The sequence below is a fragment of the Protopterus annectens genome, chromosome 11.part0 (genome assembly GCF_019279795.1).
Source record: "Protopterus annectens isolate FY-2018-M chromosome 11.part0, PAN1.0, whole genome shotgun sequence".
In the NCBI taxonomy this organism is placed as follows: domain Eukaryota; kingdom Metazoa; phylum Chordata; order Ceratodontiformes; family Protopteridae; genus Protopterus; species Protopterus annectens.
This window is the reverse complement of record NC_056745.1, coordinates 1,453,902,103-1,453,927,637: the sequence shown is the minus strand read 5'-3', so window position 1 is coordinate 1,453,927,637 and position 25,535 is coordinate 1,453,902,103. Positions and strand designations below refer to the sequence as shown.

At 40.6% G+C, this 25,535-nt stretch overlaps 1 protein-coding gene across 6 annotated transcripts in view; it reads left to right on the top strand.

Annotated features, from left to right (window-relative positions):
* The window catches only part of LOC122815900 (alpha-aminoadipic semialdehyde synthase, mitochondrial-like), a 1,133,057-nt gene that overhangs the window by 976,067 nt on the left and 131,455 nt on the right, over positions 1–25,535 (top strand). For all 6 annotated transcript variants that reach the window (XM_044088750.1, XM_044088747.1, XM_044088751.1 and 3 more), the window contains 2 exons: positions 8,913–9,023; positions 9,183–9,291. In XM_044088750.1, coding sequence (XP_043944685.1) covers positions 8,913–9,023; positions 9,183–9,291 — 220 coding nt within the window. The remainder of the gene's footprint in view (positions 1–8,912; positions 9,024–9,182; positions 9,292–25,535) is intronic.

Sequence of the window (25,535 nt, the reverse complement as noted above, 5' to 3'; positions counted from 1 at the left end):
CATTTATATAGATGTATGGAATCAGGAATACCTGACAGAACAAAATCATCCTCTGCAAGGAAGAGTAAACCTGTCTGGTGGACATCTGCAATAAATAAACTATACAACAAAAGGAAAAAATTGCTGTCCAGGACCAAGTAGGAGCAGGTGCCCAATTGGAAGCAATCTCTTCTTAGCCTGAACAAGGGAATAAGAGCTCTAGTGAAATCCTCTAAAGCCAACTTTGAGTCCAAATTGGCCACATTTACTAGAGACAATCATAAGGCCTTCTTCACATATGTCTGCAATCTCAAAGGAAGCACCCAAATCTGTTCAGAACTGGTGGTCAAGGACACTGCATACACAAATGCTATAGATATAGGCAATATACTGGCTGACAGATTCATTGAAAACTTCTCCCCTCTGTCTCCGCATCAGTAAATCAGGACATCTCCAGTACCTGCCCCACCCCTTATCTCTAGGGAATAGCTCATCACTGCCCTCTCAAAGGCAAAAAATACAGCCTCCATGAGACCCGATAACATCCCAGGCTGCATCCTACATGAACTCAAGCAGGAACTTACAGCACCATTAGGCACCCATTTTCAACCAAAGCCTGAGTACTGGCTTTTTCCCAGCCGAGTGAAGGACAGCCACTGTTATCCCTTTACACAAAAGTGGAGCATCCACCAATCCAGGAAATTATAGACTCATTAGCCTAATTAGCCTGATCTGCAAGGCCATGGAACAGATTATTATGGACCTCATTAACAGGGACATTGACAGCCTCCAAACACTCGACCCCACAAAGTTTGGCTTTGTCAAGGGGAGCAATCAAACCACAATACGTCTGCAAGGACAGCTTGTGCAAAGGCTCAAAAGACAAACTCTAAATCAATGAAGAATAGCCAGCACCACATGTGGGAGGAAAAATACTTTTAATAAATTACAGTCAACAGACTGGTTTTGTCCCAATGGCCTTTAGCAATGTATAACCTCTCACATGTAGTGCTGACTATTCTTCGTTGATTTAGAGTTTGTCAAGGGGAGGTCATGTCTGTTAAATTTGGTTGACTTCTTTGAGACAGTCCCCAAAGCCATGGACAAGGAGAAGATGGTGCATACCACCTACCTTGACCTGGCCAAAGCCTTCGACACTATTCCCCACTTGGGCATAGTAGATAAACTTTCTCAACTAAGCATCAATCCATATGTTACCAGAAGGGTAGCAAACTGGCTCACTAATAGAACCCACCTAATCAAAATAGGGGAAGTCACCTCAAGCAGTAGACCTGTAATGAGGGGCGTACCACAGGGATTGGTCTTAGGGCCTCTGTTATTTGGGGTATACTTATCTGAGGTGCAGGCCACAACCAGCAGGCTATGGCTGACCAATTTGCAGATGACTGCAAGCTGGGCGCAGGCATCAGTTCCAAGCAAGAAAAAAGTAGTACTCCACACCATCAAAAGTTTTAATAAAACGACAAAGCTTTCAGATACAAATTATCCTTCTTCAGTGTCTTACACAGAAACTCATACAAACAGCATAATTGTTATTGTTAGTTTTTGTTGTTGAACTTTTCTCCTCAGGTCTCCACTGAAAATGGGTCGCTAGCCCAGTGAAATAACCCAGTTAACAAAAGACAAATAAATAAATACATAAAATAAAATAAAGTAGAGGGTTGCTCCACAAGACTATGAGCTGCAGGAATAAAAAGTGTGTTTATGCATATGTGCCTAGCAGCTGTTTGGAATATTTGATGTTCCTGGGAATCTGGTGGGAGTGGGAATTTGTGTATCAGGATACCATCTACTGACTCTGCAGTTCAGGCTACTGGAAAATTTTGGTGCACATATGAGGAGTAATGAACACATCTGGAAAGCATCTACTGGGAGGAATACATACATGCACTGCTATATTTCAAACATGGAAAATAATGCCCTTCTAGCCTATCAATATACCAGAACAGTAATTCCCATAATAATTGTCCAGGCTGTTCTTAAACATATCTGAACCAGTGCTTGCTTAAATGTAATTCGAAAAGCTAATCTATGCATCAGCTACTGTCTCAGGGACTCATTTAGCACAGTTCGCATTCCTATATAATCTTCTACATAGGTTGTCTAATTACTTTCTACTACTTTTTGATAACCCCAAACATTCACAAAGGTAGCTGTCTCTAAATGCCGTTCATACCTGAATGAGTTGTTCTCTTAAATATCTACACAAGACACTGTACAAGTTCCAATATTGTAGTCTTTCCTAATAACTTAATTTTTCACATCCACTAATGCCTTTGTTGTTTCCACTGTGCTCTTTCAAGTTTGCCAATGCTTTGTTTCTTATAAGGTTTTCATATTGTTATTCCATAGTCAAGTTTGCATCTAATATAAGTAACAAGCAATGACTTTGTCATTTCTAATTTCCTAAATTTAAAAAATCTTTTTATATACCCTATAATTCTATAACTGTCATTAACCAATCGCTTGATATGATTAGAAAAACTCAAAGTTGGATCTTCCCAAATACCACACCAGCATACCCACTTTTGTGGAGGTTCTCAATAAAAATCTACTCAAACAGCAGAGACCTCCAAGGCAGAAACACACTCGACCACCACAACACAACACTAATCATGAGACACATAACTCTCTTAAACAGTGTGCCACTCAACCAATGCCACTAAGGCAAAACAGCATGCCCAACACACTAGTCAAAGGTGACTCAATAGTGAGGTACAAAGATGTTCCACTCACTAGGTTGAATAAGGAGAAAGTAACAGTCAGCTGCCTGTCAGACAATAGGATCTGCCACATAATGCACGCACTCAGGTCCCTCAACAACAGGTACAAATATGACTCTGTCATTGTACGTGTGGTTGTAAATGACCTGAGACATACCTCCTTGGATTACATGAAAAGAGACTTGGAGGAGCTCTTGGATTATGTAGCCCAGGCAGGTATGACCCTAGCCCTGAGCAGAATCCTACTATCACCCAGAATTATACCACAGTACAAGCAGAAAATGATTGATTTCAACAACTGGCTAAGTTTCTGGTGTCATTCTAAGGGAATCCAGTATCTGTCTGCCTGGGATGACATGCTTGACAGACTGCGATGCTTTGCCAGAGATGGCCTGCATCTGTCACCCCTGGGCTTCCAGATACTGGCCATGTCTCTTGCCACCCCTATAGTGACTTTTTTAAGTGGTGTTTCAAAGACCAAATTACCACTATAACAGTTACAAACAAATGCAATTTGAGGGTCATGCTGCTCAACGCTTGAAGTCTAAATCTCAAAATGCACTCACTCAAAGCACTCGTTAAAATGGAGAACATCGACATTTGTGCTGTAACAGAGACCTGATGCAAGGCAGCAGAAAGGACCACTGCACTACCAGGCTATAACTCATTCCACACCTTTCGGCCCCAGAACTTGGACCAAAGCTCCAAAGGCAGTGGTGTTTCCATATTCATAAAGGATGCGCACACCTCCAGATTGGTAGCCCAACATAACGTATCTGAGATACTTCAGATGCAGCTAACATTGGTAAGACAGCGATTCAGCTTGTAGCCTGCTATAGGTCCCCAACCATGTCCCAAAACTCACACTCCATGTTCCTAAGCACCCTGGAGAATAGTAAGGTCCAACCTAACACTCTCATACTGGGCGACTTCAACTACCGCTCCATTAACTGGGAAAACAACTGATGTACCAATACACTTGCCCAACATTTCCTAGAATTCATTAATTCCAATGCCCTGGAACAGCTCATTCTTACCCCCACTAGAGGTAGCAGCATCCTTGACCTGGTCATTACTAACTTGGGCAACCGTTGCTCTACACCAATAGTCAACTCCTCTCTGGTTAGATCCGACCACAAACTAATCGCTTTGGAAATCCACATCACACCCCCCCCCCCAGCAAAGGTAACCACCATGAGAAACCTCTCCAAAGCTAACTTTGGGCTCCTAAAATCAGAGGTGGCGAACTTCACTGCACCCATGCAAATGGAGATCAGTTGCATGACTGCCGAATCATACACCAATGCACTTTACAAACACATACACAAATGCATGGATCTCACCATACTCAATAGAACCAAGATGCTCTCCTACAAAAAAGGAAGACAATCTGGCAGATCCCTGCCATAAACAAATTCTACAACAGAAGAAGGAAACTGATGCAGAATAAAGTGAAGTACCAAGACTGGAAAACCCCCCTTATCAGCCTCAACAAAAAGTTGGAGATCCTTCATCAAATCCTCTAAAGCTAGCTATGAAAACAGAATTGCAGCAGATAGTAAAGACAACCACAAGGCATTCTATAGTTATGTAAAAGAATCTCCATGGCAATACCCAGATTTGCTCTGAGCTGCTGCACAATGGTTCCTCCTATACCGACCCAACAGATATTGCCAATATACTGGCCGACAGATTCAGTGTCAACATTATCCCTCTCTCCCCCCTAAGGGAACAGTCACAACACCAGTAGATTGCCAGGCACCCAGTATTACTGCTGCACAGGTTAAAACAGCACTGTCCAAGGCCAAAAATACAGCTTCTATGGGACCTGACAATATCTCTGGCTGTGTTCCACATGAACTACAGAGTGAACTGGCACCTCATCTGTGTGCCCTGTTAAATCACAGCCTCACCTCAGGCTTTGTCCCTACCAAATGGTGCACTGCTACAGCCATCCCTCTCCACAAAGGAGGAATGACTACAGACCCTGGGAACTATTGCCCCATTAGCGTGATGAGTTTGATATGCAAAGCTGTGGAATGCATCATCATGGACCTAATAAACAAGGATATAGGGAATCTCCAGACTCTGGATCCCACACAGTTTTGTTTTGTGAAAGGTAGATCATGCCTGCTCAACTTGGTCAACTTCTTTGAGTCAGACACCAGAGCTGTGGATGAAGGCAAGGTGGCTCATACTGCCTACCTTGATCTGGCCAAGGCCTTTGATACCATTCCCCACTCAGGAATCATAGAAAAACTCACTAAGCTAGGCATCAACCCCTATATCACTAGGTGGGTTGCAAACTGGCTCACAGGTAGAACCCACAGTGTGAAAGTAGCTGACTCCAAGTCAGACTGCTGACCAGTCATGAGTGGAGTCCCAGAGGGTTCAGTCCTGGGTCCTCTCCTGTTTGGTATCTACTTCTCTGAAGTCCAGGCCAACACGAAGGGACTCTGCCTGACAACGTTCGCAGACGATTGCAAGTTGGGAGCTATTATTAACTTCCCAAGTGATGTTGACATCCTACAGAAAGGCCTCACTGAGACCAAAGACTGAAGTCATAACCATGGCCTTAAGCTCAATGCCAAAAAGTGTGTCATCATCCCCTTTGGGAAAAACCCAGTTCCCATGAATTACCACATCGATGGTAGTCCACTGAACATAGAAGGCATTATAAGAGATCTGGGAACACAGGTTGACAGCAACCTGTCTTTTGATCACAACATTGTCACTGTGGTCTGAAAGTCCTTCTATGTGGCACATCCCATTACTAAGGGTTTTGCATCCAGGATGAAAGAGGTCATTGTCTCCCTCTATTCTCTCATTAAGCCAGTCATTGAGTACAATGCCCCATTTAACATGTACCTCACTGAACACCTGCTACAACTGGAGAGGCTGAAAAAGTACCTCACAAAGAAGATCCTAGGCCTTAAACATTTGTCCTATATGGACAGGTTAAAAAAAACTCCAAATATTCTCTGTCTCATATCACCTACTTAGAGGCCATCTCTGCTTGACTTGCAAAGCCATGTATGACCCAGCTCTGTTGAAATGCTGCATCTGAAAAAATCCCAATCCCTCCACACCACATGCTCCAGAGACCTCAACCTCATTACCACAATCAACAGAACATGCTGAAGGGACAGGTTCATAACCCAGAGACTGCCCATGCTATGGAATAGACTTCCCATACATGTCAAACAGAGCACCTCACTGGCCCTCTTCAAGAGAAATCTTGATGAGTGGATGGGAAATAGAAAATTCACCCCAGGGATCACTCCAGTGGTTTTACTTGATAGAAACACTGGGAACTAAGGTCGGGTGGCACAATGCAAGGGTAATCCTATGGGCTAGGCTTGTAAAGGCTCCAGGGCCATTAGCTTCGTACACACCTATGAACCAGGTCCTTAAATGAATCTACAGTTTCAATCAGTGTGTGCTGTATTAAGTATTTACCTTTCAATTTATGTCTCCCAAATCTCATAAGCTTAGTTTTTGTTTTATTTATCAGCATATTATTCTCCTGTGCCCAAATGGCTAATTAAGTCAAGTTCTTTTGCAGACATGTCCCATCTGTAGCACATGTAATCAGTTTACCAATTTTCAAGTGGTCTACATACAGACTGTACAATGGTAGCCATTTGAAATGTCGGGACCCTCTAGAGTCAGTCCCGAAACACAGAGACTGCACCCCCATAAGATTGCACTTGTATATACTAAGTCTAAGATGACATTTCTTGGCATATTCCCATTCTCCGAGGTAGTACGATTTTGAAATTGGTATATATAAGTTCAAGGGTGTGGGGAGGGGTGCAACCTTTCCAAAATGAAGTTTTAAGAACAACAATTTTTGAGATTCGCTTTTCTCTGTTTTTGGTCTTACTTTTTTATTTTTTTGCTTTTTGGCAATATGCATTTTGAGTGCCAACATTTTATTAGGGAGCCCTGCAGAACACCTCAGATGAGAAAGATAAATCTGAAAGATACACTCTAAACAATTATGGGCCTAGGATAGATCCCTGCAGTACACTCTGACTATAACCTTGAATTTCCCATGTCCAATTGCTGTATGATTCTTGCCATGTCCTGTTTGTAACCCATGCAGCTATCCATCTTATCAAGAGTGCATCAATATCTAGTTGCACTAGTTTGTTGAACAGTTTTTTGTATGTAACTCTATCAAATGCTGACATTAAATCTATATAAATTTCTTCACAACGCAATTTTTCATTGACAGCTGTTATTATATTACAGAACATAGTGTTACAGGTGGTAGTAGATCTGTTTTCAAAGTCTGTGTTTCATGACCAAAACCAAATGGTGAATTGTTACTGAATATCTGTTTCAGTCAGGAATTGTCCATAACAAACATCATGTGTGTAAGTGTTGGCACACGGTCCTTTTTCACCTTTGTGTCAACACTTACACCTAACTGTCTAACTTCATCCCTTTTTTCCTTCCTTTTACAAATCAAATGTGAAACAGGCTGACTATCTTTGCATCGTATTTGACCTTTCTACTTAACCTTTAAAGTATGTATTAATCTACTGCGTACACTTTGTTTATTGTATTTGATATTTCAACGTCTATCTGTATAACTTGTCTCGAAAACTTTTTATTTGTTATGTTATATGGGGCTTTGCCTCCTGCGCCACCACTGAACATGGGTCTTTGATCCAGTGGACTTTCCCAGTCAAGAAATGTCAACAAATAAATAAATAATTGTCGAACACAAGGCTACTCATAAGTGTGCTTGGTTTCAGAGCAACTAGGGCACAAACTACTAACTGACTCTGTAGCCATCTCATTAAACATGAGGCCATATGTTCTGGACACTCAGGCCAAGAGATGTACTGACCTGGCACTCAATTTATCCTTCAATGGTCTTAAACTGGAGCAAAACATATGACCAGGGTTGTCACCTGATAGGCTTGGAATGCCCCAAAATATAGTAAATATGTCCAAGGAATGCTTGCAGCAGCTTCTGTGCAGGATGAGTTCAGCTCTTAGTTTTGGAAGATCTTCTCTATACCCTGAGATCTTGGAGATGTGACATTTGAATAAATCCTGATGAAAACCTTACTAGATTAGGTGATGGTAAGCAGCCGTGGCTGAACGGTGGTCAGTGCTTGTTATGGCAATCACCCCAAGCCCTGGCAGTGGACAACAGTAACGAGACAAGCAGTTCAGTTTAAGAAAGACTTCTTCCATGCAGTGGTCATAGTTTGTGTGTGTGTGTGTGTGTGTGTGGGGGGGGGGGGCAATGATCTGCGTATTTGATTTGTAGGCAAGGAGTGGAATAGGTCTGGGATATTTAAGGAGAATGACTTTTGCAGGGTCTCAACGATTTTTCTGGCAAATTATCTAACAGCTTAGTTAGAAGAGCAAGAATATTGCCAAGGTTTTTCTCAGGAAGGCCAGAGAAATCCTGATGTTCAATTTTAGGGGGGAGGAACATGGTGAACATAGTTGCTTTTCCAAAAATGAGTAGTAGGATTGGGTTAATTTCTGCAGATGATGTCAATGCATCAGTTCAACAGCTTGTGATTTGGGATACTGCAGTAGTGGATACAGTTTAGCTAGAATTGTTGAAAACACTGGATACTGTAGGTGTGTCATGATTACTGTACATTTTCCATTTTGTACAGAAGTCAGAAATATTATTCATATAGCAGCCAGTGGGGGTAGTGATCCTCATTCTTAGAAATCAGAACAGGAGTACATGTACCAGTTAAAGAGAGCTCAAACTCAAAGAATTGCATGAAGATGTCTGCTGTTTCTTATAGGTCATCAACCATGTCTTCACAGGTAGTTACTAAGTGCCTGGTCCAGGAGACTAATAAGGAGCCTAGCCAGATTGCCCCAGAGTGCTATCTGGTTAAGTGACTTGGTCTGGGTTATACAATAAACAAATGGAGGCTGTGGGATTCAAACCATGTACTACAGGAATCAGCTTGTTAATAATTCATAGCCTCAAATCTGCCTTGATTTTTCCAATGTTTCCCTTTGTTCTTGACAGTACAAAGAAGTCTCCATCGATGACTTCACAGCTCTTAATAGTGGTTCTTTAATTAGAATGTACATAAACACCAAGACAACAACAAGTGAAGGTCATAAAATTATGTGCTTAGATTATTATGATCCTGATTTTTAAACAGAAGTAATATGCATTTTCTTCTCTTGTAGTTTGCTGCCATACACATATCATCCTGTGATAGCAAAGCAATGCATTGCTAACAAAGTGCATCTTGTGACAGCAAGCTATCTGACACCATCTGTGCAGGAACTTCACAAAAGGTATGCATGTCTGACTATTATAAATGACTGGTAACTGATAAGAATGTATTAACTTTGGAAGAGTTAAGAGCATCTGTCAATTATCTAAAGAGCTGTGATGTCACTCACCATTATTATAGCTTAGATAATCTCTGTGCTTTTTTTCACTTCTTACCTTAGTGCTGAAGATGCTGGTATAACAGTGGTGAATGAGGTCGGCTTGGATCCTGGCATTGACCACATATTGGCAATGGAATGCTTTGATAAAGCAAAAGAACAAGGAAGCACAGTAAGTGATGGATGAAGTGAAAATTAATTTGATGTATAATTAAGATTTATACCAATTATATGCATACACAGGAGTATATCTGACATATGTCATGACACCTTGAAACCTTTGCTACTTCTGATCGTCCATGAGAAATATGCAAACTGCTGCACATATATTGTGGTACTGCTTCTAAGCAGGATGTCTATAAACTGGAAAAAAAAAGAATGAAAACATAAAAGCAGTACAAACAGCAACTGCAAGGTGAGAATAATACAGTTAGGAGAAAAAATATTACAACTACATAAAACTGACGAAGAAGATGATGTCTGTCTTTGGCTTGATTAATATACATCTTACTTGAAATACTCTGGCATGGAAAGGTTGGAAAAGTTTTGGAGAAAGAAAAATGAAATGCCTAAAGAGATTTTTGGTAAAACGTTTGGTCTCTTAAGAGGAGATGGTTGAACATTACTCAGGCTATGCTAATAAAGAACTTGGATGTGCAGTCCATTATTGATAAGATTACAAAAGATTTTTCAATATGATGGAGAATAATTCCCTAGCTAGGCACACTTTTACCGGCATAAACAACCCTCAGTTCAAATTCCTACTATTGGAAATCCTGTATAGGTTTCTTGGGGACTACAACATCTTGCTACAGGTAAGGGAACTGTGGTGGCAAATTAAAGCAGTCCTGCCCCCAGGTTTCAATGGCAACCTTAATATAAGGTGCACACTAAAATGGAAGAAGTGATGCAAGCATTCCCTAGATTCACAGGGGACCTTTATGTAAGATGCATGCTAAAAGGAAGTGATGCAAACAATTTCTAGCTTCACACACCCACCTATTTTTCTAAAAAACTCTGTATTCTTACAGCTTGAGTCACATTTCTGAAGAAGTTTGACCTGTAACCATGAAATGAGCAAAAGCACTCAAATGTTGATAGAAGATTTATTAATATTATCTTGAACATACATGTAATCTCTGAAGCATAAGACTTCTTTGCCATTAATATATAAAGACTAATTGAAAATCAAATTACTAGTCTGATGCATTTTTAGTCAACTAACTGAAGTAGTTAGCAAATCTGTTTGTGAAGAAAGGTTTATATATATATATATATATATATATATATATATATATATATATATATATATATATAGGTTTACTTCCTACTTCACATGACCTAAATTTAACAGAATTTCATTTGACCGAGACCAAATCACCTAATTTTCAAAATACTGAAAACTCATATGACTGAATCTCATTTCACTGAAAGCTTATAATGCTGAATTTCAAAATACTAAATTTTAAACATGCACACTTACAACACCAATAACACTTTCCAGAACTTAAAAAAAACGACTTACTCTCTTAACAGAAACCAGATAATATAAAACCAAACAAGGTGAGGGCTATGCCCCCCACATCCCCTAATGTGGGGGGCTGTGCTCCCCCACACCCCCCTAACTATATATACTAACTCCAGGATCGCACTACAGTGGGGAAAAAGGCATATACCTTTTACTTGGCATACAGTACTCTACACACTGCCACTACTGCTGGAAAAGCACAAAACATCCCCCATATTACTTTAGATACTTCCCATAAAAATATAGAGACCTAACCACATTTAGAAACACGACAACACTACTTTCTACATGACTACTGGCATTCTGACAGTCAGCACTGTAAGTTACAGTAATTACCACCATGGTGAACTTTGCCCAGTCATCAGTGTAGTGTAGTGCGATCTCGGAGTTGGCATATTTAAGTAAGTGGGGTGTGGGGGGCTTTGCTCCCCACATGGGAATGAGGAGGTGAATTCCCCACTTGGATGGGCTTAATTTTGCACTGTTTAGGGTTTATTCAAGGTTGGCAAGTGGTTCCTTTTACAGGGAAAGGTTTTCGGCAGTCCGTAGTTTTGTTTGATCAGCTTTTTGGAGAAATGGTCTCCCGTAAGTGGGTTTTGTTGAAGTGTAAATTTGGTAATTCAATGTAGACCCACACACAGACACACACACAGACATATATATATATATATATATATATATATATATATATATTTAGGTTTAGGAGACATGATCTGCCTTTTACAAACCCGAACTGGGTGGGGTTCAGAGTTTGGAGATTACCAATGTCTTTGTTTATAAGTTCCATAATGATACGTTCCATGGCCTTGCAGACCAGGCTCATTAGGCTAATGGGGCGGTAGTGCCCGGAGTCCATAGTGGCTCCCCCTTTGTGTAGTGGGATAACTGTCACTGTGCGCCATTCAGTGGGCACAAAGCCTGAGGTGAGGCTATGATTGAACATGGTGCTTAGGTGGAGTGACAGTTCATTCTGTAGTTCATGTAGAACGCAGGCTGGGATGTTGTCAGGTCGCATGAATGATGTGTTTTTGGCTTTGGAGATTGTGTTTTTTACCTGTGCAGCCATGATTACAGGAACTTTGCATTCTTCCAGTATAGAGATGGTCCCTTTAGGGGGTGAGAGGGGGTAAAGTTAGCACTGAACCTATCTGCCAGGATGTTTGCAATATCAGTTGGTTCTGTATATTTAGTGCCATTGTGCTGTAACTCAGAGCAGATCTGAGTGTTGCCATTGAGATTCTTGACATAGCTATAGAATGCTTTGTGGTTGTCTTTAGAATTAGTGGCAATTTTGTTTTTGTAACTAGCTTTGGAGGAATTTATGAGGGATCTCAGCTTCTTACTGAGGCTAACCAGGGAGTTCCTCCATTCATGGGATTTTACTCTTTTTTGCAACAGTTTCTTTCTTCTGTTGTAGAGTTTGTTTATGGCAGGGGACCACCAGATTGGCTTCCTTTTTTTGAAGGATAGCATCTTGGTTCTGTTAGGGATAGCATGATCCATGCACTCTAGTAAATGCTTATAAAGTGCATTTGTGTAGGATTCAGCAGTCATACCTCTATTGTCCGTCTGCATTGGTGTCGTGAAATTTGTCACTTCTGTCTTAAGAAGCATAAGGTTGCTTTGGAGAATTTTTTTACGGTGGTTTCCCTAGTGGGGGGTGGGGGCAGGATGTGGATGTCTAGGGTGATTAGCTTGTGGTCAGATCTGACCAATGAGGAATTGACCTCTGGTGTGGAACAAAAGTCACCCATGTTGGTAATGACCAGGTCTAGGATATTGCTTCCCCTGGTGGGGGTGTGGATAAGCTGATCCAAGGCATTGGAATTTAACAATTCCAGAAAACATTGAGCAAAAGAGTTGGTACATGAGTAATTTTCCCAGTTAATGGTGGGGTAGTTGAAATCACCCATTATTAGGGTGTTGAGTTGTACCCTAATATTTTCCAGTGTATCAAGAAATGAGGAGTGGGAATCCAGGGGCATGGTGGGAGATCTGTAGCAAGTTACAATTTGGCTTGTGGTCTTGCCCAGAGTTAGTTGCACTTAGATAATCTCTGATGCATTATGCTGAGCAACAAGCCTGGAGGTGTGGATATCCTTAATGAATATGGACAAGCTTCTGCCTTTAGTGTTTCGGTCTAGGTTAGGTGGCCAAAAGGTGTGGTATGAATTATAGCCTGGTAATGCAGGGGTGCTTTCTGGAGCCTTGAACCAGGTCTCTGTCACTACACAGATGTCAATGTTCACCATTTTAAGGAGTGCCTCGAGTGAATGCATTTTGAGATTTAGACTTCTAGCATTGAGTAGCATTATCCACAGATTTTGCTTGCTTGTATCTGTTACGGTGGTGAATTTGTCATTTGAATCTTGCCTAAAAAAGGCACTATATGGGTGACAAGAGCCTTAGCCAGTATCTGGAACCCCAATGGTGACAGGTGCAGGCCATCTCTGGCAAAGCATCATGGCCTGTCGATCATGTCTTCCCAGACAGACAGATACTGGATCCCCTTAGAATGACACCAGAAGCTTAGCCAATTGTTGAAGTCAATCATTTTGTCTTTGTACTGTGGTATCATTCTGGGTGATGACAGGATACATCTCAGGGCTAGGTTCATACCTGCCTGGGCTACAAGATCAGAGAGCTCCTCCATGTCTTTTTTCATGTAGTCCAGGGAGGTACCTCTCAGGTCATTCACACCAACATGGACAATGACAAAGTCATATTTGTACTTTTTGTGGAGTGACCTAAGTTTGTGCATCATGTGGTAGATCCTGGCACCCGACAGGCAGCTGAGAGTAACTTTCTTCTTGTTTAGCCTGGTGACTGGTATGACACCCCTGCCCTGGCCCAGCAATCAAGGAGCCTCAGACCTCACCACTAACACCAGAGAGGGCGTCTCATATAGGAGGAAAGGATACCAAATACACACAGTAAAATGCAATTTCCCTTAAGAGCACACAGAGATCACAGGCATTCCGAGGCTTGTCACTCCCTTGCTCTCCAGGTCCCCAGTAAGACTCCCCACTGGCACATCTATAGGGTCCAGATCTCAGCCTAGCCAGGAAAGCTTCCCACACCCCCTCTGTCCAACCAGTGCTTCATGTCTCTGCCCAAGTAGCTGACACACACACTTTAAGATAACAGTTTATACAACCCCACAGACACTTCTGGGGAAGGCTGGCACAGGTTCTCCGGCTGTGCCCCTTTTACCCAGACTATACGTTAGTAATTACTGCCACCACCCAGCTAATATTATCAGCTACACAAAGACCCTTAAAAGGGTGTCCAGTTATTACTGTACAATATTATTATCCAAGTGGTAGATGTGACTAAACAATCAAAGCTTATTTGGAGTGACCTGGACAGTAAACTCTATAAATATGCAATGTACTACACTATTTCTACACAAACCAGCCACAGTTAAAAGGTTTTAAAATATTTAATAATAAATAACTAAAACCACAAGATAATACTTTATACTATACAGTGCTAGTCAAAAGTTCCGACATCACACAGAAATACTTAAAATAAATCAGTAGTACAGTTCTGACATCATAGAAAAACACTTAGTCTAATCTTTCTAATTTCTAGCTATCTAATTTCTAGCTATTCCTAAAAGAAAACACACTTCTAAAATAGCTTACTTATAGAGCAAGGCAGAGTGCTGTGAGTTGGATAGTCAAGACAAAAATGCTTACAGTCTCTCTCTCAACAATAGTTTTTAAAATCACTAACAAACATTTCTGCTGGGCCCTCCCAGATTATATCACTTTTCACACTTGGGTTTCCCAGTATACACATTGCATCATTTTTGACACTTAGCCTGGGTTCTCAGGCCAACAGGCTACATTATTTAGCAAGCTAACACCTGCTCAGGAAGCTACAACAATAAAAGACATTTCATATGTACATTCTAGTAATTATTCCTTAAGTTAAAACAATTGAAAGAATGTGCTAGCCCAGATCAAATGGCTCTGAGCTCTGGAGAGCAAAGGACATACAAGACATAATTTTAATTTCAAAGAACAGATGTGAAATTCTTGACTTAGTTTTCTTTACAGCAGAGGGCAATGTTGCCACATTGTTGAAGTTTAACATTTAACAGCCTATTCTTTCATTTAAGAAAACAAGCTTGTAGTTCAACATTGATATTTACAAATGATAGAATGATCTACACAATTCTATCTGGCTAGGCTGGCAGAATTATCTACACAATTCTATCTGACTAGGCTGGCAGCCTTCACCTATCTCTACCAGTCTTCACAAGTGAAACATCAGTGTGCCTGACTATAGAGTTACCAATGACTAGAGTGTTGGGTACGTTGTTATGCCTTATGGGCTGTGGTTCAGTGGCGCACTGAGTTTGTGGGCTATGCATCATTTGGGTTGTATTGGGGGGTGAAGGTTGCTTGCATTTCTGCTTTGGAGGTCTCTGTTGCTTGAGCAGATTTTTATCGAGAGCCTCCGTGAATGTAGGTGTGTGTTTTATGTTGCTATGTGTGTGTGTTGGTGGTGTAGGTTTTGAGGGACTATGTGATGAGGGTGGTGTAGTGCAAGTGTTTACCTTTGACTGTCTAGTCCAGTCTTGGGTAAAGAAAGCTTTGCTTCCAGTTTGGCTGTATAAATGCATCTCTCACAGGTTGTAGTGTTGGGTGGTAGGAGGAGAGGGTTGTCTGTGTACATGAGGCAATTGCTGCATTGCCCCAAGATGCCCGGATTCATCAGGTAGACAGGAGAAAACACCGGGAGCTGACCCTTAGACATGCCTGGATACGTGCTTATTTATTAAGTACTGAAAGCTGTTTTCCTCTAGACAAGTGAGGAAAGTTGAGGGCTGTAGTAATTTGTAGCTTATTTAGTGCTTACAATGAGTTCTGAACAAATGCTGAGCTCAAACAAACAGATATGAGTGCTAAAACTAAAAAACTGGCTAGTTCTAAGGGAAAATTTGAAGAGCAGACTTTATGGCACCAGGAATGCTTTAACCCTAGCTAAGTGGCGATGCATAAAGTGCATTTTTTTTTTATATAGCAGTAGCAAATGACCAAACTCATTTAAAAAAAAATAATTGACCAATTGACCAGTAAAAAGCTAAAAATTGAGCCCACTTCCAGCAGTCATCGATCAGACAAGTTCTAACTGCATGCTCCTGCCACTAGGGTGTAGGGAAACCTTCTCCAAAAAAAGATGGTCTGGATTAGTACTCAAGTTATACAAACAAAGCTAGATTCAGCAGGTCTGAATTTAGTCTATGCTACATATGTATATATATATATATATATATATATATATATATATATATATATATATATATATATTATTATTTTTTTTTTTAATACTACAGGAAATCCACACTTCTGAGCCTCCTTGAAAAAAAACTCTTCTAGAGTGCTAGAAAGAAATGTTTATCTCATTGCTGAACCTCAGATTCAGGAGGAACAATGTAGAGATGATACAAGCCGTCAACTTGTTTGACAGTACTTTAACCTTATTCACTTGTATGAAGGGATCAAACTAACTTTCCAATGAAATCTAAGTTGTTTCACAGACTAGATGAAAGACTGTAAATGCATGCACTTTTTTGTGTTGCGTGATGTTCTGTTAGATTTTAAGGTATCTGGCCAGCTGTTGCATGCTGTTTGGTCCCTAAATGAACATAGTGAAGCTGTACGCACACCCTTAGCAACATGACAGATTTGTTCCAGGTATGCCAGGCTCAAGTACGGGTGCACCCTGTTACCACTCCTGTTTACTATTTTCGCAAACAGGATGTTTGACAAACAGGAAGGTTGGGATGGTGTCTGATTGTGGGCATAGAACTGGCATCCCTGTTCATAGATGTTGTCCTTCTGTCATCATCTGGTCATGACCTCTGACATGTATCTGCATGATTTATGCTGAGTTTGAAGTGGTTAAAATGAGAGTTCAGATTTTCAGGTCTGACTTTGCATTACTTTCCCAGATAGCAGTGGATTCCCCTGCTTTGGTGTATGGGAGTGTATCTATCTTTGGCAGAGGAGTTTTAAGTACCGCAAGGGTGCAGATATCCTTAACACTGGAGTTTTAAGTACCTTGAGTGGTTGGGACTGACAAATGGATTACATCTATGCCCAGCATGATAAGACCAGTATACTGACTGTGTTGGTGAATTTGCAGAAGCACTTGTTTAACCTGTTAATCTACAATCTCATTCCTGCTCGTGGTCATTGTGGATAATGACAGAAATAATAAGAGAGTAGTTACAAGCAAGAAAGTTTCTTTTCAGGATTGTTGGGCTCATCCTGTGTGATGGACTGAGGAGTCTGAGATTCTAGAGATCCTTGCAGAACCACTGATTTCAGAGTAGTCAACTAAAGTGTCTCAAAAATCTACTAAGGACAGCCCACATGGTGACTCCCTTTAGAGTTATTCTAGGCATGGCCTACTGGGAGAAGGACCAAGAACTGCAGACCTATAGCATACAAAAGGGACTGAATATCTTAAAATGCCTGAAAATGTTTTGATTTCTACCAAAACAAGCTGGAATCTCTGGCTAGAGAAAAGGAAGTTTGATTTGTCCTGCTGAGTCTACTGTCAGAGAAACCCTCACTAGATGAACCTAAAGGAAAGTGAGTGATCCGATTGGGGCACTGATTGTTAATGATAAACATTTGGAATTGTGCTTCTTGAGTTCTGTTCTCACTTCAACTATTAGCGCGCATCCACCTTTTGAGGGCACAGTATATGCTTTCGGCCAATTAGCACTTTGTATTATGGCTGACACCAGTACCATATCGTTAGTTCTTTTTTTTTCTCAAATAATTTTTTATTGAATTTTACAAAAAAGGACAATAAAACAATATGGCATGACAATACAATCAAGATAAAACAGAATTAAGTACAAAGTGAAACAGTGTTAGTTCTTGATATTTTCACGCCTAGGGTTACCACCTGTCCCACTTTGTGAAGGACAGTCCCTCTTTGGGCAGTTGTGTCTTGCAAAAAAATTGTAAAAATGGCAAATGTCCTGAGATTTTAGGGCAAAATTATTTCCTATATTTTATGTAAGCGTTGCATAAAACAGTTATTTTGTATCTGAAACACCTAAATGTTATAAGAAACAGAATAAGCAACTAAAGTGTTACAAGAATATGTTTTTATTTAGGCAAAAAAGTGAAGTTCTGTCCTTTGTACTGGCCATGGGTATGTTTTGGCATGCAAAATCTGACGTTTGTACCAAAAATGTCCCACTTTGGGCATTTGAAAAGGTGGCAACCCTATTCACACCTGGGAATACTTCCAGATTTGCTTTGCTGGATTACTAATAGCTCAGTAGGTTCTATTTTCTCCTTTGATAACCGAATCTCTGAAAGTTATCGTGTAGACCCACAAGGCACCTTGTAATGACACAAAGGCAGAGTACTACATTCTCACCTACTTGTGTTGTCAGACTTTAAGAAAAAAAATAAGGATTCTGTAGCACTGAATTGAGGAAGAATATTTTTTTGTAATAGTGCATCCTCCTTTCCTCATAATTCAACAGATGTATCATCAAGGAGCCTCCCTGACAGTGTCTACAGCTGGTTTTTATCTTTTTCATCAGTCAGACATTATTTGGGATAACTAATGTTTGAGGTCTACATATCAAGAGTTGAGATAAATTGTGATATTACTTATTGTGTACCTAAGCGCACCTAAACTCAAAGCAACCCAATTTATGTGCCGCCATTCTAACAATGAAGATCACGATCCCATAGTATTCATCTGGTATAATATAGTACATTTGATATAGTTCTCTTTTGTGTAAAAGGGTACACTACCCAGAGGTTCATCCTTGCCAAATGACTGCTTTAGAAGGAAATATATGGTTTATCGAGTGACCAAGAGAATGGTGAAGGATGAGAGTGCCCCCTAAAGGGAGCCAAAGGGAAAGTCTTCCTAGCAGCCATAGGCATCAGTCTAATCATTTCCACAAAGTGATATGGTATTGCAGATGACAAGTTGTAGCTTAGCCTTCTTGGTGCTAAGTACATTTCTAAAAATGGCCTTCTGGACTCGTGTGGGGCTGAGTTCATCCTTGACTACAAAGGGATCAGACCTACACCAGTTCTGTTCTTTGTAAAAAACAAGAGCATTATAGCAGACGTGCCCTGGACTTCCACCTTGGGAAGTACATTCTGGGGTACTGGCAACACCCATCTCCTTTGTAATTGGCTGAAATCCAAGGCCAATGATCCTCATCATGGAGGATAAGCTTCTGAGGCACTCACTTAGGGGTGGGGTATTCAAGGATGAAGTTTACCCTGCTAGGGATACCTGTAGTCCCAGCATGGGCTGCCAATCTACCTGCACCGAGGAAGTGGTTCAAGACCTAAATATCAAGCAGATTTTTGGGGGGAGGTTTCAAATGTGGGTGAAAAACTGCACCCTCAGTAAATATGCACTGTGAATTATAGGCTGGTGCAGTACATGCGTCTTTATTCATCACCTTTAGTGAGTGCATACTGCAAGATGATTTCAAATCAACTAACATTATTCTTCCTTGTATGACACATTCAGTTGCTTGTGATCTAAGGTAGTGTGGGGGTTGAAATCCCCTCTCTGTCTCAGGCTTCAGTAAAGAGTCAGACAGCCCAGAGGCCACTGTATTTCTGACTACCCCCATGACATTCTTTTGGTCGTAACCTTTTTGGTCCAGCATGGACTGGCTTCTCACTATTACTTCTTTAATCCCCCCATCACTTACTTCAGTATCTGTAAATAAGATTATTAGTTATTAAGAGCTATTGTATCAACAGTAATACTTTAGAATACTTTGGGCACCCTTACACTTCTGTTAATAAGAATGATGCTCTTTGCGACCTACTGACTAATTGTCATGATTCCTTACCACGCACTGTTGTACTGGCTTATATGATCTCTTATGTCCAGCACAGGTTGCAGAAAATACATTATTCTGATACCCCACTGCCTGATAAGGAGTCAAAACTGTAGAAATGTGTGATAAGATGGCATAATTCTCCACCATTTTGGTGCTTATGACCCTCAGTTATTAATCTCTTCTCTCCAAGTTTGAGTCCTTGACTTGGAACAGCATTTAAACTTTCCTGATACCGAGTTCAAGCAGGATCTCAATTAGACCACACCTACAGCGTCTAAAGGGCTCCATCTGGTTTTCTGGGGTTTTTTTGTTTGTTTTTCTTCGTTTTCTCTGAATCTTCCTGTAGTTGCCTTACTGACTCCTTAATTTCCATTGGGTGAAAACCCATTGGTTCATTTGATTTCCTCAGAGGCGAGATTGAGATCCAGGGGACTATTGCCATCCACAGTGGATATCAAAGATTTTTTTCATGGTAGGGTCACTAAGTCATTAAGAGAGACTACAGATTCTTCCTCACCATAAAAAGGTTTGTTGTTCTGGTTGCATGCATATAAGCAAGGACACTTCTATGCATGTTGATGACAGATGCAGTGGTGTACTCTGTGAAACAAATAGTAGGTGCCATGATCCTTGCACAGAGGATGAAACATTGACCCCTTACCCTGAAATTGGCATGCCATTGTCAGCCACTTCCATCCCATCTCCAAGAGCTAGGTCCTCCAATAACAGTTCTATTAATCAAATGCAGGTCATCTACAGAGTGATCACCACTTAACCCCTTTTTCTGTAGAGTCAGCCATTCTACTGTAGTTTTGACTGTGTAGATGCTGTGTTCAGGTCTGCATTGTAGAGTGTTTGTCTGATCTGCATGGTGATGTTAAGTTTGTCAGTCCTTAAGGAGGAATCCTAAACACTATCCTGCATGCCCAGTTTAAGGGTAAGTCCCTTTTGACCAGGTCTCTCAGGACTTGCACTACAGCCTTCTGAAGATGAAACAGACCCTCACAAATGCAGAGGAGCTTTATAGTTACAATTTTTCTATGTCCTTCTCTTCCATGTCCAAGTCAAGCAGTCTTATAAAAGGATGACATTTCCTTGCCAGCCAGTGAAGTTGTTCAATTTTAACACAGTTTCACCCCCTCCACTGCAACCTATGTTTCTCAAGAGGATAACTGTGTAGCCCATCTACAGTAGTTCTGACTTCTCTGGGGCTGACCATGGAAAGGGCAGTTCTCTGAGTTCACCCCATCCTGACCTAGTGAACCATACCAAAAATCCAGTGAGGTCTAAATATGGTTGCCAATAGGACACATTGTGGGTTTCATTCTGTCATGGTAAAGCAGTTCATCTCAGTGGAGCTCTTTAGATAGGCCCAGACTTTGCTAATGAAGATTCAATGAAGGCTGTCCCATGCTTGGCAAAGGAGTAGAGTGTTACTCCCTCTTTTCCTTGTTTCCAAAGGGAACAAGCAGTTGCCATGCAATTCTGAGTCTCATGGAGGTCAACCAGGACATCTAATATATTATTTTTTAAATATTAACCTTCCAGAGTGTTATGACTTTGCTGCCACAGGGTGTTGGGATGATATCAACAGGTATGATGGACATCTCCTGGTGCATCACTATGTGGGATCTGCACTGAGGAGTCCTCACTTTTTTTCTTAGTGGATATCCCTTCTTCTACTACAGAATGTTTTAGTTTGAGTTTTCCTCAGCACAACTAGTTTTTACAGTGGTGTTAGTCTTGGTGGACCAAACCTTTTCAGGAATGTCTGCCCATGTGTTCCTTTTACCTGGATAACTAGTTTATGGTAGCACAGTGCAAGGACTACATGGAAGCATCACTGTGTTTGGCTCTCCTGGCTTTAACCCCTATGTGTCACTACAAATTGAGAAAAGTCCTCACTGACTACTGTTTAGAGAATATTCTTTACTTAGGTAGAGTTGGACACTGTACATTGCTACAATTTATGCTGTTAGACAGGCCCCAGAAATTCAGGGTCTTCACTTCTGGGTGTGGATACAGCTGCAAGTCCCATATCCTACTGCTGCTTTTCAAACTCGTGGCTGCTTGGTACCTTTTGTGTGTCTGAGGATGCAGATTTTGTACTGAATTGTAAGAGTCCAGAGGTTACTGAGCAAGCAAGAGTTCACATATATTCTTCTCATGTCTTCTCCTAGTTTCAAACCCTTGCCACAGTGCCCTGTAGTAGTAGACAATCATCAACATCCATTTGGTGGATCTTCCTTTCCTGCAGATGAACTCAACATAAGTCTGTACAAACAATGTTTTCTAGTAGGGTGAGAGCCCATATCAGCTCCCTTGGGATGCAATGAGCATGCCCTGTCCTATAGATATAGCTGCAGATCTAATGATTGGAGACTCAGTCTCTCTGGCTGTAAATGTCTTGGAGATGGAGATTATTCTGAGTACTTTCCTCAACTGAGAGGGCAAGCAGTATATTGTATGGTATCTAAACAATAAAGAAGCAGATGGTTGTACCTTTTATGCAAAGAAGTGATGCTTTATTTTGCAGTGAACCATCGTCTGGGTATCATTCTCTCTTTAAGTTGCTTCACTGAGGAAGCCATCAAGTTGGTGAGTTCCTTGAGATGCTTGTGTAGTCGTGTATTGATATGTGCAATTTAATGCTCTGCCTACTTCTGGTCTTTTGAAAGTAGGGCAATCTGGAGACTGACCTTTTCACCATAATGGAGAACATGGTCCACTCCATTCAACAAAATGTTATTTTGCATGTCGGATGCAGTGACTAGGAGAGCTGGCTGTATCCCTTTTCTGTCATGTCATGCATTTCCATTTTTAACTTTTTGAGCTCTCATGCTTAGGATATGTACACCATCCTTGTCCTACATGTTTCCCTTTGGATGGGGCATACAGAATCTGCATTCCTCATAGGATTTTCCCATTTTACTCTAATTACTCACACAGTTTAAGTCTGCTTTTTTTTGTTATTGGTATGTTCCTCCCTTCAGTGCCTAAACAGAATTGATCTACTTGTGAATTCAAAAAGAGTATTAATTAATTCACTCCAATGGGGCTCTGGAGGGTTGTACTCTTTAACACCCAATGATTGCATCCTGAGCTTTCAGACAAAATCAAGTTATGGCCTCACCTTTCAAATAAATGTTCATGTCTCTGGTGCCATAGGGGTTACTAAAGAAACATAAATGTCAAAATGTTTACCACACATATTTCTTTACAGTGGTAGTATTTGTTTACATTTTTGGTCTTATACTGGATTTTATAAGTCATAATAAATACAATAAATATTCATTTTTGTAATATTTTGATAATGACTTAAAACATCTCAGTAACAGGTCATGCGGCAAATGTACTTTCAGCAGTATTTTGTTTGTTCATCTGTGTTCTTTTCTATAAGGTTATGCAGGTCTGTCCATGTTACTTGGTTTTTGAGGTACTTAGAAAAATATAACCATTATGGCAATATACACAGATAGATTCAGTAACACCTACATGGTCTGTTTCCACTGTGTGCGCACCATTTTGGATTCACTAAGAGGCTTACACCACTACACAAAGCCACACAAATAAGGTAAACACTGGCATGCAAATTGCAGCATAAGTGGCTGAACTGTGTGCTAGTCAACCAATCCAAGATGGAGGAGCTTTTCAACAAGCTATAAAGCAACCATATAGATTCAGTGCTGGTTTTCCCTGCAAATTCCAAAACCTATTGGAATACAGCCACGGAAAGGAGTCTACACAGAAACAATGTTAGGGGCTGTTGTTACTTTAATTCATGTGTATGTGAAACAGGCTGAAGTCTATGCTGCTGCTAATAGACCAAAGCCAAGAAGGAAAAGAATTTTCAGACCCCCCAGGTAATTTATCACAACCTACATGGCATGGAAATTGTAGAGCACTACAGGGTGGATAGAGATACACTACAGGAACTGCAACCTCTGTTGTCCACAATTCAGAGCCAGGGCAAACCAAGGGGAACCCATCCCAGTGCAGACAAAGGTATGTGTAGCACTTACAATCTTAGCTACAGGTACCTTTCAGAGACCAACAGGGGACATGCTGGGGGTGTCACAGGTTTCAGGATCCAGGATCCTCCATCAATTCCTGAATGCTATGCCAGTGACCACATATATACCCTGAAGTACTGAATGCCATAGATTGCACATGCATATAGAAATTAAGGCACCACCCATGGAACAGCTAAGACACCATGTTGCCTAAAATCATCCACGATCACTTGATTTTCAGCATCAGTGAAGGGTGGACTTCGATGATTGACACACCTGGGTGGCATAGTTGTAGGTGTCCTAAAATATAGCAGAAGGATAATACACATAATTATCACATAACTACAAAATAACTGTTCCCAGATAAAACAGAAAAGGTAGCATCTCAGTATTACCCACTGGAGAAACATAAAACAGTCTAGAGTTTTGAAATATGAACAACAGGCTGGATGCAAAAACAGGAGATTAACAATAGCAACATATCCTTGTTTATGCCATAACAGAGATGCAGCTTTGCCCCCCCCCCCAAAAAAAAAAAACAGATCAGGATATTGACACCTTTTGCTAAAAAACATATTTGAAGTGCTAAAACTGCTATCAAATGAAATGTCCCTGAAACATCTGTACATATTTATCACAGTGCATTCCATTGTAAGGTATTGGCAATCATGCATACTTATGAAATACCTTGTCAAACATGCCCATGACATCAGTACACTTCTAACTAATGTATACAGATAAGGTAAAAATCTTTGTTTCAGATGTTTCTTAATTATTCTGGCATATCCAGTATGTAACCGACAAAATGCAAGCATACCTTCTGAAGTTCAGTAATCCTCTGTGCAGATATATCCAAAAGTAATAGCCTCTGTTCAGTTTTCTCCAAGAAACAAGTCTCCTCACCTTCAGTTGCCTAGCTACACAGTTGCCTTTTTGTATGGTGTAGATTCAGTGTTGTTATCATGGTGAAGATGCAAATCTGGTGTGAACAGATTAGAATTGATGAATCCCAAATACTTGGATCCATGTAAAAGATATAAACACTGGCACTCCTTCAGTGTTTGTTTTTAATGGAGTGTAACTGTGAATGATTACTGGTTGAGGGAAGGAAGACACAACAGCACTGCAGGCTGCACTACATCCAGTGGGTGTGTCAGGTTAGACAAAGTATTAGATGTAAGGTCGGAAATGTAGGTAAGCAGCACACAATTCACAGGTTGTGCTCATTAACATCCAGCCTCCCTTTCATTTGCTGGAAACTGTATATGATATTATTTCCAGTTAATATCCTCACACATTTTAAGGCAAGTGATACAGAATGGCTTACAGACTACATGTCATAGATTACTGGCCATATAAGTGAAGCATGACCAACAAACACAGATATCACAGAGCTGTATATTTGCAAACAATAATCATAATTGGCTGTGAAATCACTTAGTGCACTACATCTAAAATAATAAATGTGCAAATAACAGTTGTACAGTTCCATATTACTGTAGATGATGCTGCAGTTGGTTGTGTGCAGAATGATTTCAGTTCCTTGCTGCAAAGCTGTTTGTGTGGCAAAGAGGGATAAGGCACCCTTCCTGTGTTCTGAAGGTTTATTGGAGTGAAAGTTCAAATCGAAATCTATGTAGACATATCTCATGTGAGTCAACATTTTCTGGTACGTATGTCATAGATTAATTTCCTCATTTCAACTATTTGTCCCTTTTTCCTTTTTTACTTTTCTGTCTTGTTTTTGTTTAATTTTTTGAGGGGAGCCAGTTTTTTCACGGTGCATCACAGCACAATCATGGGAATGGAGGAAATGAATGTTGGTATTTGGCTGTGCTTATCTCATTTGCACAAACTGGATAACTGGACCACCCAGGAAGCAGACAGGACCCAGACAGCCCAAAATAGAAACTGGATGCATTAAATTAATATTATTGGTCACTGCACAAACCTGCTAAGTAGAATTGTGCCGTGGTTAACACAGAGACCTTAAGAATGATTAGTAAATTAGG